Source organism: Rhagoletis zephyria, unplaced genomic scaffold, assembly GCF_001687245.7.
Source record: "Rhagoletis zephyria isolate East Lansing unplaced genomic scaffold, Rhagoletis_zephyria_1.1 Rzeph_scaffold_00129, whole genome shotgun sequence".
In the NCBI taxonomy this organism is placed as follows: domain Eukaryota; kingdom Metazoa; phylum Arthropoda; class Insecta; order Diptera; family Tephritidae; genus Rhagoletis; species Rhagoletis zephyria.
The window spans coordinates 7,142-30,748 of NW_016157213.1; the positions used below are offsets into that span (position 1 = coordinate 7,142).

Sequence of the window (23,607 nt, forward strand, 5' to 3'; positions counted from 1 at the left end):
CGAAGATTTCGCATTTCTCTAAATTACCGTTATATGGGATGTGGGCGTGGTTATTGTCCGATTTTAAAAATTTCGGCCGTTTCCTATGTTATACCAAGGCTAACAACTGTGCCAAGTTTGGAAGAAATCGGTGCAGCGGTTACCAAGATATACACATGTAACCATAAGTGGGCGTGGCTAAGCCCTTTTTCCAAAAATTTATTATATTCTTATTTTTCGTCTAAAACTTATTGTAAATATCAATTTTGAGTGAATAATCTTCAGTAGTTACTAAAATATCGCAGTTTCCGTATTTCTGAAAATTACCGTTATATGAGAGGTAGGCGTGGTTATTGTCCGATTTTTCCCGTTTTCAATACCGTCCGTCCTACGCCCGAAAGAAGTGCACATACCAAGTTTCGTTAAGATATCTCAATTTTTACTCGAGTTATCGTGTGCACAGACGGACGGACGGACGGACAGACAGTCACCGCTTAATCGATTTCTCTTTTCATTCTGACATTTATGTATACATTTGTCTATATCTATCTCGATTCGTTTTGCCTGTTACAAACAACCGTTATGTGAACAAAGTTATAATACCCTTGTACACAAGTGCGCTCGGGTATAAAAATATAAGTCAATTCATGGTAACTGATCGCCAGCTGAAAATTTCGCAGTTCACTAATGGTTCCGTAGCACATCAAGCTAAAAATGCAATATTGATCAGTGCTGTTGAAAACGGTGTTCAGTGATTCAAAAATTCTATTACAATTGCACACGAATGATATGTACAAATAACGCATAAGTAAATGCAATATATATTTTAAAGTAATATTTTTATATTAAAAATATTACATGTAAATTGAATTGTTATTGTTATTGACTGAGTTATACGGTTATTGATCGTATAAAAAATAAAACAAGGAGAATAATTGATTTGCCATTTTTAAAAACTGGGTTATATAATAAGGGGGAAAAAACGGGAAAACCTAAAATGAAAAACGGGAAAAATATATACAATTGCATGGACAAAAAGGGAATAGACTCGCCCAAAATCTGGCAACACTGCCTATGTGTTTTAAATGATTTTAAATAACCAGTATAGTGCTGACTTCTCTAGAACTAAAATTATTAAATCAATTCCTGATTATATTTAATTACATTGAAAACATTCAAAAAAATACTCCACGGATTTTCCTTAAGAATTGGCATTTAATATGTTGCTATCCCGGGCATCAAACGGCAGCTAGTTTTGGTCTCGTTTGCTGAGTTAGAATTATATATTTTTGAAATCTAGAAGTCAAGACGAACTTTACTTTAATTTTAATTCCAAAGGCTTTTTTGTTATTAAGCTGAGCCTTTAATTTTTGCAGGAAAAAATAAAAGTCAAATTTTAACCGTTATTGTTTGACAGAAAAAATAAAAGTCAAATTGTAACCGAATTTTTTTTGTAAAAAATTAAAAGTCACAAAATAACTTTTTCCGTGAAACTTTTATTATAAAAGTCATAGACGGTTGGGTCCCTGGTTTTTAACGTTTTTGGGCTAGTTTCAGGCAAATGAGCGTAAGTACGAAATGCTCTCACAGAAGTGAATAAACTGCCCAAAACTACGAGAACGCCAAAAACCCCATTTTCGTTTTCGGACCTAAACGTCAAATCGCACAAAATAAGATTTGATAACACTGGTCTACAAGGGTTTTGCGAATAAGACGGGACCTGGTGTTTCCGAACGGATTTTTCGTGCTGAACACGAATCTGGGGTCCAAAACTTCCCATCACGTCACGTTTTCGAGAAAAAAGGGGTTGAAACCCCTAAAAACAGCGTTTTTGGCCATTTTTGAAAAATTGTAGAGCTGAACCCTGACGTGGTACAAACTTTGTATATGTCAGAAATTAAAGGCTAAATCGTGCCCTTTCGAATGAGCCCTATGCCGAATTAATCGCATGCACCCTTAGATCAGGGGGTGTATTTGTGTCTAGGAGTCCAAGGTTTATATCCACCATATTCGACCCGTCATCTTAAATTTTTAAAATCTAACTGCAGATTCGTAATCAGCGACTTTTAATATAGTTAAAACCTTGGCATTATTAATTTTCTATGATCGTTTAAGATTAAATTCTTTCTGTGATCAATTTTTCCTGCACCCCTAAACACAAATACACCCCCTGCTTTAAGGGTGCACGCGATCAATTCGGCATAGGGCTCATTCGAAAGGGCACGGTTTAGCCTTTAATTTCTGATATATGCAAAATTTGTACCACGTCAGGGTTCAGCTCTATAATTTTTCGAAAATGGCCAAAAACGCTGTTTTTAGGGGTTTCAACCCCTTTTTTCTCGAAAACGTGACGTGATGGGACATTTTTGACCCCGGATTCGTGTTCAGCACGAAAAATCCGTTCAGAAACACCAGGTCCCGTCTTATTCGCAGAAAAAAAGTTGAAATTTGTAGACCAGTGTAATGATTCCCTTGAGTTTTTTTCACTTATCAATCAAAGAAAGAAATATGCACATATTTATTAGTTAAAATATGAATGTTTGAAATTCTTACTCTTCTTCTGGCTGTTTGACAGTTTTCACCTCGCCCGGAAAAATAGTTCGAGTGAGCTAATGAGAAGCAAAAATTATCTCTCAAAGTGGCTTTCAACAGCCCGTGGACCAACCAAAGAAACACATTTGGGCACTTTCGGGCACCCGCGGGCGAGCAAAAGAACTAATTTTATATATGCTGCATTATATACATACATATAAAAAACGTGCATATATGTACGCATACAATTGCCTATGTAAACGTATAAATATTTGTTTATACATACATATGTACATTAGACTGCATCACCAAAAAAAGTTGCGGTTTTTTCGTCGGTACAAAATGTATTATATTTTAAGACGTCCACTAAAATATTTCGGAAAAATATTAAGATTTAAGCGAGCTGGACCGATTTAAAATTACCTCCACAAATTAAGTTTTTTATGAATAAAAATAGTTTCTTAAAGAACTTTTTGAAAAAAGTACCCTCAGATGACAAATTAGAATAAGCTTAAAAAATCTGCATAAAAATATTTAAAAATCTTTTCAACGGAATCGTAAGAATGAGATTTTTGATGCTGTTTTTTTTACTTTTTTCAAAGATTGATTTACGAAAAACTTGAATAACTGGGCCAAAACTGTTCTGATTTAGACTTATGGGATCTCAGTATTTTCACACCGTTTTCATTTCTGGCCAAAAGAAACGTCATTCGTGTCCCATCTTTTTTTTCGAATACCAAAACATCTTAATTCAACTTTGAATGAGGTTCGTTTCTCCTACCTTTCTTTTCCCTGAAAAGGGTGAGAAAATACCTTTCCAATGACACCTCTTAAGTCTAAATCGGAAGAGTTTAGGTTCAGTTATTCAAGTTTTTCTTATACCAATCTTTGAAAAATGTTAAAAACAGTATCGTCATTACGATTCCGTTAAAATTTTTTTAAATTTTTTTTTAATATATTTATGCAAATATTTTAAGCTTAAACCGTTTTGTCATTTGAGGGGATTTTTTCAAAAAAAAATCTTTAAGAAACTATTTTTATTCATAAAAAAAACCATTTTTGGAGGTATTTTCAAATCGGTCCAGCTCACTTAAATCTTTATATTTTTCCGAAATATTTTGGTGGACGTCTTAAAATATAGTAGATTTTATAATTCCAATGGAAAAATAGTACCGATTATTTTTTGTATGGGGAGTGATGCAGTCTAATGTACATACTTATGTATGTTCCCATATGCTTTCGTTGTTATATATACATACGTACATACTAGGGATGCCAAAATATCAGGAAAATTGGGATTCCGGGATTTCGGGATATCTTTAGGTAATCCCGGGATGCCGGGATTTATCCCGGGATTCAAATTGAGTCATAAATTTAATGAATATGAGTAAGAATTCAATATCTGAAAGCATTTAAACATACCATTAAATAAAACTATTTAAAATTTACGATAAACTGATTGTAAAACTCATATATCGCTAGCTTAGAGTGAAAAGTTGCTAGCTTCACTTTTAATGAAAAATCATATTTTGATATAGGAGGCTAGATAAATTAAAATTGCATCGTTTCGAAAAGGGTAAAGGTCCTTGTTTTATGTTTTCTCGTTTATATTTAATGAAAGGAAAATTTGATAAGGCCAAAAAAAGGTCCGAAAATTCGATAAGGCCAAAAAGCTCGAAATCTTTTAATAAATATCGAATCCCTCCGATTCGTATGGAGTTTTGCTTTGCTTTAAACAAGCAAAATGATGTATTCCAAGTTTTACGAAATACTGAAGAAAATGGCTATACGAAGTTTTTTCCTCTCCTGTACAATTTTTAAATTGGGACTTAGCAACTTTGCACTCTACGCGAGCGATATTTATTAAACCAGACAAATTTCAAAGTAAAACATTTTTTTAATTGTATTTAAAAAACCATGTGATTGAGGAACGTATACATCACAAATAATAATACCAGGTACTTTTGGCAAGTGACGATTAAAAAAAAAAAACATAAAACAAAAATATACAAAAACAATTTCTCTAAACATGTTTATTCTACTCTATAAAGAAATGGCGAATGGGGGATTTTTTGCCATTTTTTTTCGCAATTTACTAGAAATTTTGAGGGTGTACGAGTCAAACGGATCTCAGTATCGGATTCAGCGAGTCGAAATACATGTTGGTAGTTGGGTCTGGTTAAAAACACAAACCCCTTTTTTTGCCGGCGTTGTTATTATTGCACTTAAAATGTTTTCGAGCAGCAAAGCATTCAAAGCGGAGTCTTCTAAGCTTGACCTGCAGTTTTTACATACAAAACCTACTGATGAAAAACATATTTCGTCATCAACACTTTTAGGCTGAACTGTCAAAAGGTAGACATAATCCATTTGAAGATAATGACCCCTATCTCCTCCATTACAGAATATTTGAACTTCTTTTACCAGCACGTCGGTCAAATTTTAAGTTTTTCCATTTGAGCAAGTTTTGAGTAGATTGATCTAAAAAATTATAAAAGCTTTCCTTAAAACTCTCTGTTTCGTTTACATTAGCGGCGCTATGAGTAAATTCATTGAAATCTTCTTCAAAAAAGGCTCAGACTGCAATTTAAAAGTACAGTTTCAAGCATTTTGTTAATTGCAGTCAAAACGGCATTTTACAAAAATCATTCTTCAAATTTCATAAACAAATTCTTACTATCAATTCAATATTTCAAAATTTTCGGGATCCCGGGATTAATGCAAGCAACACCGGGATCCCGGGATCGGCATCCCTAGTACATACATTAGGCCGTGCAAATATTTTTTGACTATGTCATGGCGTTGGGGCTGGAGCTACGGCCATGGCCGAGGGTTTTTTTGCATGAAGAATCCATTTCTAGACTTAGGGCCAGTATGCAGCTCTCCAGAAAACGGTCAAGAAAAAATTGCCATTATTTTATAAAAGAAAATTTGTTAGCCATTTCTGGTACGTCATTTTATATGGAGTTTTTGTTTTCTTGAGAGCTGCATACTGGCCTTTATAGGTTTCTTGAAACCTCCACCAGAGGGCGCAACAATGACAACATTTCACATTTTCTTACGTTTGAAAAGAAAAAAATTTGATTGTACTTTTTCTTAAAATTTTCTTTTTTCATACAATTAAATTTCAATAGTAAATAATTATAAGAAATAAAATCACACATAATTGAACTTTGCCCTTTTACGATCGTACGCATTGTATGTTCGACTGCAGCTTGACGACTGTATAATTAAATAAAAAAGACAAGTGCATGTATTTATAAAAGAATTCAGACAATACAGTAAAATAAAAGCTACATATTTTCGCAATTTGGCAGGCTCTAAATTGGTTTTAGATCCCCGGTTTATTCGGCAAATTCTCTTAGAACTTCAAGTAGAATACCCCTATACCTACGAATACCATTCGTACCGATTTTGAGAAAATTGAATATTTTTTAAAAGTCGGGACGTATAAGTGTCCACATTTTTCATAATTGTTCCGATTAAGTCCCGATTTTCAGGGTTTTATTTATTACTTTAATAGGAGTATCCGTGAACTCTGGCCCACAACCAAGTTTTTTGAGCCATACACATTATAAAGAAATACATTCGGAGGTTTGCCATTGCCTGCCGAGAGGCGACCGTTGTTAAGAAAAAAACTTGTTTCTATATTTTGTTGCTTTGACCAGGGCTTGAACGCAGGCCCGGCGGAGTAGAAGCGCGCACTGCTTATCACTACTAGAGACACGAATTTAGTTAGGATACGATACCATATCGATATTTTTGCCATTAGATACCGATACTTTTTACTCGATAGTTTTCAAACGATATTTTTTGGAATCGAGTAGCAGAACCCTTGGTCGTATCGAATCGTAAATGTACCTACAATAAAAACTTAATGTAATTAACAAAATATTGTACACTATATAAAAAAATAATTACCTTTTATTCAATTATTTTTGATGTGCTTAAGGAAAAGTACATATGGGCATTTTCAATCTCGCGTGGCGTGACGTTAAATGTTAAAAAATAAATTGAAAACGTCAACACTTAAAAACTCTGGGAATTGGGCAAGACTATTTGTACAATTCCTTTTTTATTAACATTGAAATATTTAAAGTTAATTTTCCAAGTTCCAAATTTAAAAATCTTTCCTGCTTTTTTTTCAGCCTTAGTATCCGACGTGATGTTACATGACGTTACGTTACTAAAACTTCTAATTAAACTTTTTTTGTTAATATTGTTATTAAAATAATTTTTAACGCAAATAAAACATGTCGAATATATTTTTTATTTTGAATTCAGCGCTACCTAGTTGTTCCATTTTTTGCAAATCTATGTCGTGCCATGACCTTCCCCTGGAAACGCCCATAAATATGTCTATACTTTGGAACTTATAATGTAAAGCAATATAAATATATTTTTGGCCTTAAAGAGCACAAACGAGTACTATCTTATTTAAGTTGGCATGTGGCGGGATTTCAACCCATGCCTTCGGTGATGTCAAGTAACATACTTACCTCTACATAAGCAAACACTTATTAAAGTGCAAAATTGTTCATTCTTTATTAGAAAATGAGACCAATAATCAGATTTAATTTTTTGAATTTGGTATCGATATTTGGAATATCGAGTCTATATTTTTGTGTCGATATCGTGTCCCTAATCACTACAACAAAGCGGCCGCTGTGATCTTTGGTTGTGTTTTATTTTGTCAAACTGGTACTCTCGCTATATTACTGTCTATTATGCTTCATTTGTCTTAAGGTTTTAGTTGACGTTAATTATTTGTTAAGTTAATTGGTTTGTTTTTAATAAAACGGTACTAACTTGAATTTTGTGAGATTTAGTTAGGAAGTTATCGATTCGTCGGAATATTTTTTTATGCATATTGGCGCATAACTTTGGACCGCGTTAACCGATTTCTGTAATTCTTTTTTTTAAGGAAAGGTGGTACCAGAGAGGTGGTGCCATACTAATTTGGTTTAGATCCGGCCATTAGATCGTAATGAAATTAACGGTACTCTTAAATTTTTATATGAGAATTGAGGTTTTTTTGCTTAAAAATTACTTGTTTTCTCTTTGGTTTTTTAAATAAAACTGTTGTAAAAGATGTCATGTCTTTTCATTCTAAAAACAAAATTGTATGTTCGAATTCGATGTTTTAGAAATGTCCCGATTTTCGTCGCCAGAAATCTGGTCACTGTACCTCACGATTGAGAGAATATTCTATCATTCTTGACTGTACCTATACCCTATCCGCATAGTCCAAAAAATCTCCCATACAAATTGACCCGACCTAATATACATACATACTAGGAATGTTAGTCCCGGGATTCCGGGATCCCGGCCTTTTTAAGGTCCCAAAAATCCCGGGATTCTTGGAACATAATCCCGGGATTTTCGGGATTTGCAATTTGCACTGATGGCAATAATAGAAACTCCTTTTGTTGAACAGTATTGGCTATATTTCTTTTTTATTTAATAATTAATATTTTGATATGAATGCCTAAATTTGACGCCAGTAATTCAAAATTGATTTAATGATGTGCTTACAGAAAAAGTATGTGTATCAAATTAAGGAGGAAATCCTGTGGAATTTAAACAGATTCAAGTTTTTGGTGCAGAAGGACTGGTAAGTATTGAAAATGCCCTTTTAAAGTTTTATCCTTGAAATTTCGCATTAGTTGTTTTTGAAAAAATTATATGTTAAGGACTTATATAAACTCGATGACATCCTCGAATTTCGTCCTTCTAATTTTATCAGCTTCGTCCTTGTGAATCCAAAAAATTTTATATATATATTTTTTTTAATTCTAAAGAAATTTCCTCTTGCAATTGGTACCCATATTTTTATTCTTCATTGTATTGAATTTTTAAATAATTTTTGGAAACAATCATATCTTTGAAATTACAAAGTCGTTTAAAATAAATCCTTACGTCAGTGAAAAAATAAAAACGCAACTTTAAATAAAAAAGTAGGTTTCTAACCCATTTATTTATTATTTATTTTCTCAAACCATATAGAAGCAATTTTTTCGAATTAAGTTGTTGAAAAGTAATGAATATCCAAATCCCGGGACTAATCCCGGGATCCCGGAATTGTGATAATAACATCCCGAATATCCCGGGATCGGAAAAAGCTGAAAAATTAACAACCCTAATATATACATATCTATGTATAAGTGTAAATGAGTATTCTGGCGTTGGCGTTTCCTTTAAATTTTCCCTGGCTTATTTATCATTTAAAAATCATTTTTCGCTGGTCTCGCGTTTAAATACACTTCTTATTTAATTGTTCAGAGAACTTATTTTTGCGGCTGTTTTGCTTATGAAGTCTCCCATTTTGTTTTCACACGTACGCTAAAAGATTTTTTTCTTAATATTCTTCTAATTTTGTGTCTTTCGCAGTTTGTTGATTTACGGGCGTACGTTTCCGTTTCTGAATAAATATTTCTCGAATATAATTTGGGCTAGCCGTCGCTATTTAAAAAATCTCATGAATATTTTTAAGCGAGTGCCTGTGAAATAAATAGCCTGATTTGAATGAATCTATATTGAAATAACAAGGAGTATAAAAAATTGCAGTTGTTGTTGCAAACTTTAACACAGTAAGTTAAAATTCAGTGGTTGATGAAAAATGTATTGAATATCAAATAAGGCTCCTCGGAAAATTGGGAAGTTAATCGAGTGTCTGTATATGAAAGAAAAATATACCTGTTGTGCTAGGCGTCGAATTTTAAGAATTTTTATCAAAACGTGAAAGACATGCATTTATTATTATTATTATTTTAATAATAAAAAGTCGCTTTTAAGTTTTTGAAACTAGATTATTTAATTTTTTAATGAGAAAACTTAATCCTTTTATCACCTCCATAAATTCGGAAAATGTTAGTTATGTAAAAATTTTAAATTTTCTTAGCCAAACCCTATATTAATAGAGGTATAATCAATTCTTGCATTATTCTAAATGGTAAATACGTAAGATGTGTATTTATATGCATATGTACATACATAGATACAAACATATTTATGTGTACATAGGTACGTAGCTGTTTAGCCGCTATTAGAATTGGTGTTCTGTTGCTTATAATTAGCAGAAGTGGAAGTGCCGCCTCTTAGGCCCGTAATATAATTTTTGTTACTGCAACTGAACATACGTAAGACAAAACTTACCCAAACATTTTGAGGCATTTTGGGGTTTAATGTATGATTCAGTGTGAAAACCCGTAAAGCAAAAATTTAATTTTGACCTTGTCTAAACAGTGCAATAAAAATCATATATTCAATTAAAAAACCGTGAGTAGGATTGTATGCAGCGCGCATCCATATAAGTATATATGCATGTATACATACATAAATATACATTATACATATGTATAAATACTACATATGTTAGCAACAGGTCCATGGCATATCAAATAATTTGTATACTCGAGCGCACTTGTGCACAAGAGTATATTAATTTTGTTCACATAACGGTTGTTTGTAACAGCCAAAACGAATAGAGATAGATATAGACAAATGTATACATAAATGATCAGGATGAAAAAAGAAATCGATTAAGCCATGTCTGTCTGTCTGTCCGTCTGTCCGTCTGTCCGTCTGTCCGTCTGTCCGTGTACACGATAACTCGAGCAAAAATTGAGATATCTCAACGAAATTTGGTATGTAGGTTTCCCTTAATCCAAGGTAGGTTGGTATTGAAAATGGGCGAAATCGGACTTTAACCACGCCCACTTCCCATATAACGGTAATTTCCAGAAATACGAAAACTGCGATATTTTAGTAACTACTGAAGATAATTCACTCAAAATTGATATTTACAATAATTTTTAGACGAAAAATAAGAATATTATAAATTTTTGGAAAATGGGCGTAGCCACGCCCACTTATGGTTACATGTGTATATCTTGGTAACCGCTGCACCAATTTCTTCCAAACTTGGCACAGTTGTTGGCCTTCGCACAACATACCAAATGGCCGAAAATTTTTAAAATCGCTCAATAACCACGCCTACTTCCCATATAACGGTAATTTTCAGAAATACGAAAACTGCGATATTTTAGTAACTACTGGAGATTATTCACTCAAAATTGATATTTACAATAAGTTTTAGACGAAAAATAAGAATATTATAAATTTTTGGAAAATGGGCGTAGCCACGCCCACTTATGGTTACATGTGTATATCTTGGTAACCGCTGCACCAATTTCTTCCAAACTTGGCACAGTTGTTGGCCTTCGCATAACATACCAAATGGCCGAAAATTTTTAAAATCGCTCAATAACCACGCCTACTTCCCATATAACGGTAATTTTCAGAAATACGAAAACTGCGATATTTTAGTAACTACTGAAGATAATTCACTCAAAATTGATATTTACAATAAGTTTTAGACGAAAAATAAGAATATTATAAATTTTTGGAAAATGGGCGTAGCCACGCCCACTTATGGTTACATGTGTATATCTTGGTAACCGCTGCACCAATTTCTTCCAAACTTGGCACAGTTGTTGGCCTTGGTACAGCATAAAAAACCGCCGAAACTTTTTAAAATCGGACAATAACCACGCCCACATCCCATATAACGGTAATTTAGAGAAATACAAAATCTTCGATAAATCATTAAATATTGAAGCTAATTTATTCAAAATTGATGCTTGCAACAATTCTTTACCAAGAAATACGTTTATGGTAAAATTTTGGAAAATGGGCGTGGCACCGCCCACTTATGATCACATATAAGTATATCGGTAACCGTTCTACCAATTTGTACCAAACTCGGTATGGTTATTGTACTTGCCACGTGTAAGCAAAACGTTGAAAATTATTGAAATCGGACTAAAATAACGGCCGATTCTCATATAACGGTAAATTTAAGAAATGCTTGAAACTTCAATATTTCGAAATTGAAGGACGCTAATTTACTCAAAATTGATACACCTCGGCTTACCATCTAGCGGAAGGTTTCGGAAGGGTGAAAAAACATATATTTAATACTTGCGCCGGGTATTTTATGTTCGGCTCCGCCCGAACTTAGACTTTCTTACTTGTTTTATATATATCTCGTGCTTGTTGGAAGAACGTCTTATCCCAAATAAATGAAAAATATAAGAAAAAGTAGTTTCTTCTGTATTTCTGCAAAGTAGGGATGTTGCGAATGTGGAATTTTAGACATCCGCGGATGCGAATATTTAACAGCTAACATCCGCGGATGCGAATGCGAATATCTAACAGCTAACATCCGCGGATGCGGATGCGAATGCGGATGTCAAGTATTTTTAAGAAACAATTAGAATCTAGCATAAGGGCGAGATCGTTGTTTAAACAGCGCTTACAAGCCAAACCAGATGTGTCAGGTTTTTCTAAAGCTCTTTAAAAAGAATTCTTCATTCTCATTCCATTGGCTGTTTCAGAATTTGGGGAATCTGTAACTTCATGAGCGTTTTTCGATTTTAGTTTCTGTTATTTATAATACTTCCTTCTGCGACTGGTTTGAAAAATTTGTGCTTATAGCGAGCTAAATAGGTGGATATGGAAAATAAATTATTATTTTCCAGGAATGAAAATTTTGAACAAAATTCTGTTATCAAAGTCGTGGCTGCCAGCCGAATCGGATCAGAATATTGTTATTTTTTTAAAAAAGCACCCTGTTTTTTATAAGCATTTGAATCTCAGATAGCTACGTAATTTTTATCTTATTAAAGGTCAGACCTATAGTTTTTTAATTATTTGTGCATCGATTCTCTTTATAGTCAGATGTTTATCATTTCTGCTGGAAATCCCTATTTAAGGGCTTACTCTTTGACCTTAAATAGCAAAGAAGGAACAGTTTCACCACAAAAGTTTTTAGCCAAGGATCCAATGTATATCCCTATGAAAAAAATATTGCCCGACAAGTAAAGAAAATTACTGTTTTTAAAATTTTTGCTAAAAATAAATTCCCCAAAGAGCCCCATTTGAAATTATAGAAACGAATATATGTAACATCAAAGGCAAATAACGAAAATTTGGTTAGGAATTACAGTGCACACTTTCTTCTTTTGTGTCTCGTAGTTTTTTTAAGATTGGTCCAAAAAAATCATAATAAAGAGAGAAAGAAAGCAATGCAGGTATTTAAAGCACAGAAAAAAATATTTGTTAAAAAGACCATGTTCTCTTTGACGTACGTCAAAGGTCAAGTAACCTTGTATGACTGCCCATTGATAGCTCGGATATATAGCTTAAGAAATAATATGTCTAAAGATATTTTTATCAAAGTTGATAAATATGACATTTGTCCAGTTTTGTTACACAAATACTCCCACGACCACAGGCAAAACTATTGGCTACAATTTGTCATTTTGTTTGCCATATATAAGGTTTGTCGGTGCACTTGCACAACATTCGCATAAAGTATGAAATAAACAACACACACATACATTTTGAACTTATACATATCGCTAGCTTAGAGGGAAAAGTTGCTAAGTCCATTTTTTCAATTTTACAATTACGCGGATGACATTTCATGACGATGTGGCTAATATCGTCATGAAATTAATATTGCCTATAATATGTTACTCCCAATTAATATACAGTAGGCCGAATTCCCAATCTGCTCGTAAAAATGATGTGGTGTTCAATCACGTTGCCCGGTAAAAAAAAATGTATTTTTCTATTTCTGTTTCAAAAATTATGTTTGCCGTAACCTGCGCGCCTAACAGAATTGATTATACCTATAATACTATAATTACTTAACATCTGCAAGACTAATTTTTGTCAATTTTATTCTCACCCACCTGGAACTCGATTCCAGCTCATATTCGTTTAAATAAAAGCAACTTTAAGAGTGTTTTGTATTCCTATTTTCGTTAAACTGCTATGTCATGTTCAAAGTTATAAACCTATTTCTTCTGAGGCTCGCTAACTAGTTAGGTATCGTTTAATCAATAAATTTTTCTTATCAACCCTATTCTGCAACACTTTCGTATTCGGATTTTGCTACGAATCGTAGAAAGGATATGCTGCAATCCGAATCGTATTTTCGAACTTTCGAAATTCGTTACAATAGCATGCCTAAAAACGAACGAGTAAGAAATTGAAAGCTTTTTTCATAATTTTGTACGAAAACAATTCTGTGTCGGAAGAGAAATAAAAATTGAGCAAAAAGATGTAAATCGATGTGTGTTTGCAGGAAATAGTATTAGTGGCCTTCTTTTAAACAGATAAATTTGTCTTTCACATGCACGTATAGTTTTATCCACTGCTTTATATGAATAGAGATAGGCGCTTAAGTGCTTTTGGCTCACGTTCACGCACACTCACGTTCTGTTATATATTTTTCTATCATGTTCCCGCATGCTCACGATGCCTAGTTTTTTAATCACGCAGGCTCACGCTCGCTTTTTCACGGATTTTTCTTTTTTCAAATTGAAACTTCTATACATAAACCCAGAAAAAGGTTCAGTTATAATTACCAAGATTTGGTTATAGTGACCAAATAAATAAATATCTAGTTCACGAAAGTCTGCAATTTACTTGAGACTTCTAGTTGGGACAAATGTATATTTGTTAATAATTACAAAACGACTACCTTGATTGGACAATATTGTTAGTTGAATAAAATCATTGTCGAGCAAATATAAACAATGCTTTGGCTGATACAAGTTTTCAATTAATTTTGTGAACTTGCTGTAGACGTGAATCAGCTAACCGTTTATTATTGGAAAAAAAAGTTTCAGTTTGACACAAATAAAAATTTACTCGATGGTTGTTGTGTTTACTTTCTTCTTTTATTTGGATATATTAAGCATAAAAAATACATACATATTTACATAAATAGTTAATAGTGTAAATAATACATATGTATATGGTGGTAAGAATTTCCTAAAAAGAAACGATGAAACAGAAATAGTCGTGCGAAAACCCAGATCAATATCTGCTGGAAGTGCTGGTTTAAGTATACTGCTTTGCTTTTTCCTTGGCTAAATAGATAATTTCAAATTATAATTCTCATGAATTATATATCCACTGAGAAACCCCGGTTGGCATCAAACTTTATAATTTTAAATAACTATGCGCACACCGAAACCACTCGCGGCGATGGCAAAACTGAAACTGAGACAAACAAGCCTGGGCATGTCATAGCACACACATTTCTTTCTCTACCTAGCGCTGTGATCGACATAATAGCCCTGTTCGCGTACGCACTATCCAGTAAATCCAGTACTAATTTTACTAGTTTTTTACTGGATGTCGTTTTCGTACGCAAAAACTTGCAAGAAACAAGCAAAAGTGGGGAAATTGAGAGAGCAAAAATGACAGCTGAACTTGCAAGTTTTACTGGATTTTTACTGGATAAATTTTTACTAGCAACTATTTGCTAGCTGCAGCTGATGGCATGATGCTTAATGTGATTCACATTACCAAAATAATTAGTTGCGGTGCTTTTAGAGTTGCAATTGACAAAATAATCCTATTTAAATATATAATAAGATGGAAAATACTAGTTTTCTAAAAAAATTTCATCGGAAGATAACAAATCAATAAGCTGTTCATAAAACTAGCAACTTCTTGCTTGTTTTGCGTTTTCGTACTTTCTTGCATATTTCACTCATTGGGAGTAAATATTGGCTTACTCTCCGAAATTTGGTTACTGGCAAGTTACTGGATATTTTTGCTGGAGAATATGAAAACACAACTAATGGTCGGCATACTAGCACATTCAAACGATTCAATAAGTGGGACTGTGTGCATTGCTCAGCTGCTTCGCATGTGAAACACACATGTGCTCAGAGAGCGCTCAGCATTATTTAGACTGCGTTTATACACGGAAACTTTTGTCGACGCGATTTTTCACATTCCCTTTTGGTGTTGCTCATTTCATTTACACACGACGATTTTTGTGTATGCAATTGTTGTTGTCAGCTGTGAATTGCTAACTCAATTTACACAGACGAACGAGAGCACAAAGCGTGTAGCCCGAGGACGAGCAACTCGGTGCCCCCCTCCTTTCCTCGTCACGCTCTCTCCTACAAACGTCGAGTTGCGGCAACAAAAATCGCCGTGTGTAAATGAGCACTTAGGGGTGGCTCACAAGCATGAATATGTTCCGCTCTCAAACCAAATCGTGGTTGCCTCAACTAAGATTTGGGAACTATGACTAAACCATGTGTTGAAAGAAAGCTTATCTGTATTAGCAGAGCTTAATGATATCCTTTTATGAACCATACGTTAAGTTGAATGGAATTTGTAGAAATATGCTTCAAAAAATATTTATTAGTATTTACCAAACCCTTCAACTAAATTAACGATTTGGTACAACCTAGATGAATATTACAAGTGTTAATATATTTAGTTATAATTACCAACCCATGGTAATAGTAACCAATCCTTGGCCACAGTTCCCAAATATTGTCAAAATTCGGGAACTAAATATCTTTAGTTGTCGAAACTAATCCTTTTTCTCAGTGTAGTATAAAGGAAAGTCGAGTTTCTTTGTGGCGGTAATCTCGAAAACTACTGAACGGATTTTGGCGAGAATTTTCTCTAATATACTCTGTGTGGACCGGAGAGTGACCTTTTTTATTTAAAATTTTAATAGGGTTGCCACCTGTCTAAAAAACTATAAGATACGCTGGATTACAAAAGATGAGGTGTCAAATGAAAGGGATTGGCCTCTAGAAAATCACTAATGTGTTTTTTTTAAATAGGGTTGCCAACTATTTATAAAATTCCTATATATAGTAATAACGTATTATTTTTCTGAGTAGCCACCTATTAAAAAGTTAAAAGATTTTCGCCGTTCGTTGGATTACAAAATGAGATACCAAATGAAAGGGCCTGGCCTTCGCATGTACAAAAGCTTTAATTTTTTAATAGGGTTGCCACCCATTTAAAAATTACTATCTTCTATGCATACATAGTATAAAAGTCGATATATTTTGACCACGCTAATCTCAAAAACTACCGAACGGATTTATACGAGATTTTTTAAGTATAACCTGTATCGATAGGAATATCATCTTTAGTAATTTAAATTCCTATAGGGGTGCCACCTGTCTAAAAACTTATGAAATCCGCACTGTTCGTTGGCTTACAAGAAATGAGGTGTCAAATAAAAGGGCTCGGCTTTTAGATGTTCAATAATATATTGCTTTTTGAGTTGGGTTGCTACTTTTTAAAAATTATAAGATTTTCTCCGTTTGTTGGAGCAAAAACTGAGGAACCAAGTGATAGGATATGTGCTTTGCATGTGCGATAAGTTTTTATTTTTTATTTGTGTGGGGTTGCTACCTATTTAAAAATTATGTATGTATAATACGCGAGGGCATTTTTTGTTAATGACATTAGATTTGCACAGTTCATCAAATTAAAAAAAATGAGGTGTCAAAGTAAATGGCTTGACCTTCCGACTTGCAGTAAGGTTTTATTTTTAGAAGAGGGTTGCAACCTGTGCGAAAATTTAAAAAATGTGGGCTGTTCGTTAGATAACAATAAATGAGGTGTCAAATGAATCGGGCTTGGCCTCCAGATGCGCAATTAAATATTATTTTTTAGTGGGGTTGCAACCTGTTTAGTTGTCAGTCGCGTAGCGAAGCTTCGCGTATACGAGACCGGCTAGTTATTTATATAAATAGAATTTCATATAAATATTGTTAAAAAAGCTTGGCCAAACGCCTTGCCTGGGATGAACGCACTAATATTTTTACCTTCCTTTTATTAGCTCGGGATGTAACTATGTAATATTGATACGCCTAAAAGATGCAGCGATTTCTATTCTCAAGTTACATACCTGATGATAGTACGAATGGCAATTATAATAAGGAGGTTTTAGTTTTTTAAACTATAATTTTTTTATTTTACAAATGTCTGATATACGAACATATGTATGTATGTGTTACGAGTATAGAAAAGAATTCACATCAATATTCATTCCATGTAATTTAAAATGACTAGCTCATATTTTGTTTTGTCGAGGTTATCACCAAGCAGTCGTGTACGTCTTTCTTATAGAATTCTGCCCGACAAAAAAGAAAACTCTTTAAATAACTCGGGGCTCAGTCCTTATCCAATCGTCTATATTCTAGCCAGAAATGCAATTGCTTTGTAAAAAAGAGAACCATTTTGAAATATGAGTGTTTTTACTCTCTAGAAAATAATTTATGCAACCTCATATACGCGGTTCTGCATTTTGTTGATACGCGGTTTTGTGCTTTAAACGACGATATGTATGTATATGTATACATACATCGTACGAGCCCTAAACGCCAAAAAGATGTAAGGGGCATTTATATTTACATAATTTCTAATTTTTATGCAGAAATGCATCTAGATGCTCTAGGAACATTTCTGCATAAGAAAGAAAATTTTGGAAAAAAATGGCGCTTACATCTTTTTGGCGGTTAGGGCTCGATATGTTAAAATTACGTCTTTGACGGAAAATATAACTCACGCACGCAGACGCCAGCCAAAGTTTCAGTTACGCACGATCACTGAATTTACGTGATTTTTCTCTGGACACTTGAAAAAGCATGACACGACGAGTCACGTAGAAAATCACGTGTTTTGTCCATCTCTAATATGAACGAAGGAAAAAGAATGTTTGTTGCCGCTATAAATTTGGTTTGCACTACGCACTTTCTTGTAAATTTCGATGTGGGTTCTGCGGAAAAATACTGTGGATGGCGTAGCTGGAGTTATATGCACAAGAAATGTTGTATACCTTTGACATGTGGAAGCCTCTCTTCTCCGGCAACACAGTTCTTCAGGCATAGCAGGAGTTATGGCTTGTGGTTAAAAAATCCAATCAGAAGCTGACAAAGATGCGTCCATGGTTACTATACCCGACAGCTCCGCATATCTTTGTGAAATCATTTCCATTGCGCGCTCTTACTCCGCTGCTTTAATTGCAAATGCAATAGAATCTATCGATTCCTTCAAAATATGTAAAATTAAACAGTTGCACTTGATGGTTGTTTTTTTAGTTCCTTTCCACTTTGTTCTATTTGTGATTTTTTATAGTTTTTGTAAGCTTGTTTTTGTTATGTTAATTGTTAGGACGAATTTCAGATGGCCTACTTAAGTAGAGATTGTTGATTAACTTCCACTATTCATTTTCAGATCATACATTTAATCTGCACTTAAATGGCCAATATTGGCTATTTAAATATGAGATATGCAACCCTGTGTTTGTACCAAACAACCAAGACTGATTGGTAGGTTGTTTAATCAATCCCACCAAAAAACAATAAGCTTTTCAGCACAAAATGTAAACAAACAAGCAAATGCAACAATTTTAAGGAACAAGCAGCAGTGCTGCCAATTGTTTGGCATATTTAACCCATTAGAAGTCACCGTACTCAATTGAGTACAGTCATATCTCTAAGTGTGGGTTATAGTTTTCAAATAATTTTTGGGAGTGTTCTAGTTTTTTTATATTACCATTATACTGCTCAAAGCTATAAATAAGAAGTTCGTGGCTATTGCGATTTTGACCGATGAAGAAGAAGGCGCCGAGAAAGATATGGTGCCATCATCTCTACCGCATGACGTGCCTGGTCCTATTGAGGTATTTACGAATCGCAAGGATGGTGATTATGAAGATAGTAGTAGCGATGATTGTGACGATGAACCGCTGGAATAAAGAAGGCGACTAGATATTATTCGCCGGCCAATCCCAACCTGGCGCAAATGTCCCCCTTCATACACCTCAACTTCTCAGCGTTCTTCCGAAGTCTAAGATAAGGCAAATGCTATTCATGAAGAACTAAAAGGCCTTAGCCCTGTACAAATATTTGAAAAAATTTTTGCTGAAGATATTGTTGATATCATTATATCAAATAGTTTACTTTATTCAAATCAAAACAACAGACATGATTTTCAACTAGACTCATCTGATTTGAAAAAGTTTTTAGGAGTATTGATATTATCTGGATATCATAAGCTATCTCGAGAACCAATGTATTGGAGTTTAGACGAAGATGTTGGGGTGGAATTGATCGCTCAAGCCTTATCGACGCATAGGTTTCGAGACATAAAAAGAAACACAACACGAGGTTTTTTTGACAACTTTTTTACAAGCTACGATCTTTTTGTTGACTTGAAAAACGTAGGCTACCGAGCTATTGGAACTGTCGAGAAAACCGAACTAAAAAATGCCCACTGACTAGCACGAAGGACATGAAAAAGAAAGAGCGTGCATCTTATGACTACAGCTTTGACAAGGAAAGGGAACTGCTACTGGTAAGGTGGAAAGACAATAGTGTATGTACAATGGCGACCAACTACGATACCATTGAACAATTAGGGACTGTCAAGCGATGGTGTCCAGTAAAACGGCAGAAGACCGACGTGCCGATACGATTGTTCCAAAATTGCAACAAAAACATGGGTGGAGTAGATGAACTGGATCAGTCCATCGCGCTATATAGAGTCGCTATTCATGGTAAAAAGTGGTGGTGGGTGTTATTTACATACATGTTGGACATGGTCATTGCTAATTCCTGGCGTTTACATGTGATAAGAAATGATGCACCCATGGATCAGCTTATGTTTCGAAAATTTTCATACTTAGGCGGTCAGTGTACTCATTTGAGTACACCCCCGTAATCTCCCGGAAAACATGTTTTTATTATTTTTTCTTTGATTTTATGTACCCTTGTGCTATTTTCAATTCATAAATAAAGATGGGTCCAAAAATTATGTTTGTACTTTTCATTTGACCTATAATCTGAACTTGATCTGAAACCCAACGAAAGCTAAATGGCATTTAAACAACAATTCACAATTAAACTTAAGTGCCGTTTAAATATTCATTTAAATTGGCCCTCAGACAATTACATATTTTAATTCTTAATCTGAAGTTACAGTTCTACTAAAAAGATCGTTGGGATTAGGGATGTCGGAAAAACATTGATGCATCGAATATCGATGTTTTGCTTCGATGCCATGAAATTTTTCCACTCGAAGTATAAAAATTCGACATCACTAATACATCCACTGAGGGGAAAAAATTTTAGAATAAAAAAAACGTGCTAAATTAAAAAAATACGCATATCGCCAATATTTGTAAACTGTGGTTGCGAGCGCCAATGTTTCATATTCAGCCCTATGCCGAGTTTCGCCCGAAAAAAATCACCCGAAAATTGTTCATCCGCCTATAGTAAATACATGGAAACGAAAAGTGAACCGGTTCGGAGAAAATGAAACTCATGATAAGGCGGATTCTGATCGGCGAATGGCTTACGGACACTGAAAGTACAACGCCGATGAACTCAAACTATCTTCGAAGCAATCGATCCATATTCGCAAAAGAAATGTACGCGCCAAATATTCTCATTCAGCAAAAACGAAAACTGAAAATTTCACCGGTTAGAGGAAAACCAAACTCATGATAAGGCTGATTTATTTTAACCTAACCTAAGCTACATAACTGTTTAGCGTTGATACAGTTTAAAGAAATAAAGAAATTTCGTGTACAAAATCTAAGGAAAATCAATTTTACGGAATTTTCTATTCAGAATTTTTTTGCAGTTTTCCTCGGGTAGAGAGAAGTACAACAAAAAAGGCAGCCCACATAGGAAAATCCATTACGGAGCTATGCTCGGTATTACATAAGTAGCTTTGTTTCATAGTATATATATATATAGAAATTTAAATTTTTGGAAAGTTGGCAACCCTCTTTAAAATTATTACTTCTTGTTAAGAGTGTATTTATATGCCTTTCATTCCCTGAATGCGCTGCAATATTTTACTGGATATATAATTAAGTCACTAAAATTTTAAGCGGGTGGTAACCCTATTAAAAGTTTTTATTTTTTACCTTAACCGGTGAAGTTGTCCTTCTAAATGGTGTTTTAATAATTCAATTAGATGGAGTATTGGAGAAGATATGGCGCTTCATTGTCCGGATACAGCGCTTTTTTTTAATGAATAACGAAATTTGAACAACGTGACTATTTTTAGCAGGTGCCTGAGCTCCTCCTCTCCAAAATGAGATACCATTTGTTAAATTTTATAAAATATTAAAGGGGATATCGTTGGGTAACAGAAAAACACCTTTTAGAAATAAGTATATATGTAGAGATTTCAAACTTTCGAAAATAAATTTGAATGCATTTTTCATTAAATGTTATTAAAAGTAAAAGCGTTCAGGTAAAATTAATACTATATTTTGTATCTTTTTTAATAATATTAAACTAGCGTACCCGGCGAACTTCGTCTCGCCCAAAAACAAATTTTTTTTTGGAGCATTTTGGTACAACACTTTCACCACCTATTCACTTAACGACTACCAGTGGCACATTTATCAGCAGTTATTATGGGTTTTTGGTTGTCAGATGGCATATCTTCCATTGCCATTTTACATAACCTAATCAAAGCGTAGTGACGAAGTTCTTGCAATTTTCCAATGATCTGGCGTTTCATAGCAAAGTTAATCGCCCATTGGTGATCAATATCGATATCAGAGTTTCCAACGAAATAAATTTAATGGTGACAGGTAACAAGATCAACGGAAATAAGGTCAATTGACTTTATTTCCCACCCTGGTGCGAATAAAAGTCAATTGATATTATTACCTTTTCAAAAGCGAAATAAAATCCATTGACATTATTGCTCTTTCAAACATTAAGTTTGCTTAGCTTCGCGGCGGCCCGCGTCCACGCGTACCCCGCGCGACCAGCGCGCCACACCACGTCACGCTACGCCGCGACAGGTAATAAGTCCCAGATGGTTTCTAAAATCCCAAATTAGATAAATTTTTTATAAAAGTATTTCTTATCGCACCACCATTATTATGATATCATCAAAATTAAATCATAAACATATGTAGATTTTTGGAATAACTCGACTCTAGCGGATCCATTTTTCGTAAGAATATTTACCGTCACATCCAAATTATACATACGTTTCTAATTGTATCAAAATGGCATCATAAATACAGATTTTCGGAATATCTCGACTTTTCCGCCACATAGCGGAATAAAATATAGCCTATGTCCTTGCCACGATCCTAAGGAATATACCGTCTAAATTAGGTTGAAATCCGTTAATCTGCGTTTAGATACACGGAGTTTGCTGAATCAAATGTTTTGAATACACAATATTTAAAATTAATTTGATCGGAATTAAATATTTAGTACCACTCCATCTGTAGTAAATTTGTTTTTTTGGCAAATCCTTTTTTAACACGTTAAAGCCCTCAGTTTCTACCCTCGGAAAGGTGCAAAATCATTTAATCAATTAACATAATGAAAACTTCCATCTTTCATATTTCAGATCGAGCAAATTTCGGCTATTAGACGAAGTTGCGAAGATATTCTAAAGTTGCGATTTTAACGGAAGTTGGAAAAAAAATGGAATCAAATACTCAGACAGCGGTAAGTGCCTAAAAAACGATTGCTGCTATATTCTTACCACATCCTATTTCGAGCTTTCGCTTTGCAAGCTATGCATGCAGCCTCAACAACGCCATGCGCTCTTTTAGACATCTGAATAGGTAAAAAAGTGTAGACATACATATGTACATTAGACTGCATCACCAAAAAAAGTTACGGTTTTCCGCCGGGATAAAAAAATTTATTATATTTTAATGGCCTTATTCATAAAAAATAAAGTAGGTTTAAAGAGCTTTATAAAATGACGTTTTCATACATTTTTCAGCTTATAAACCTTTTTTAATAGCTGAAATACAATGCCGGCGAACGGCGAACTCACCACAGCGAAATTCGCGCTGTCAAAATTAGAACACCCGCACGCATATGAAATTGAACACAGCAAAAGCGAAATGCGAAGTTCGCTTGGCGGCGTTTCATGGCGATAGATTTATTTCTATCGCCCTGCTGGGCGATGGCAGCTGTGCGTGCCAAAGGTGGCCGTATTTTTTTTTTGCTTTCAAAGTTTTAAAAGAAAACAGCCTAAACACGATTTTTTTTTGTTGTTTGAAAAATATAGTTGTGGATTCGTTACATCTGGCTTGAAACAAATTATTTATAATAATCTTTCTTTGTTTTACATTTATATTTGTTATCATTTCCTCATTTCTAAATATGGTTTAGTTTTTTCTAAATATGGTCACCCAAATTATAAAGGCGACCAAATGGGATCAGCTGTTTTCGCTACCGCTCTAATTCT

General features: G+C 34.1%; 1 protein-coding gene across 5 annotated transcripts in view; it reads left to right on the top strand.

Annotated features, from left to right (window-relative positions):
* Positions 1 to 8,048: 8,048 nt before the first annotated feature.
* The window catches only part of LOC108380860 (mediator of RNA polymerase II transcription subunit 15), a 251,110-nt gene continuing 235,551 nt past the window's right edge, over positions 8,049 to 23,607 (top strand). For 3 of the 5 annotated variants that reach the window (XM_017637275.1, XM_017637282.1, XM_017637287.1), the window contains exons 1-3: positions 8,734 to 8,848; positions 8,902 to 9,101; positions 22,753 to 22,853. In XM_017637275.1, the coding sequence (XP_017492764.1) occupies positions 22,830 to 22,853 (24 nt within the window). In that variant the 5' untranslated portion in view covers positions 8,734 to 8,848; positions 8,902 to 9,101; positions 22,753 to 22,829. Of the gene's footprint in view, positions 8,126 to 8,733; positions 8,849 to 8,901; positions 9,102 to 22,752; positions 22,854 to 23,607 lie in introns of those variants that run through there. The other 2 variants (XM_017637259.1, XM_017637267.1) reach the window with 2 other exon arrangements.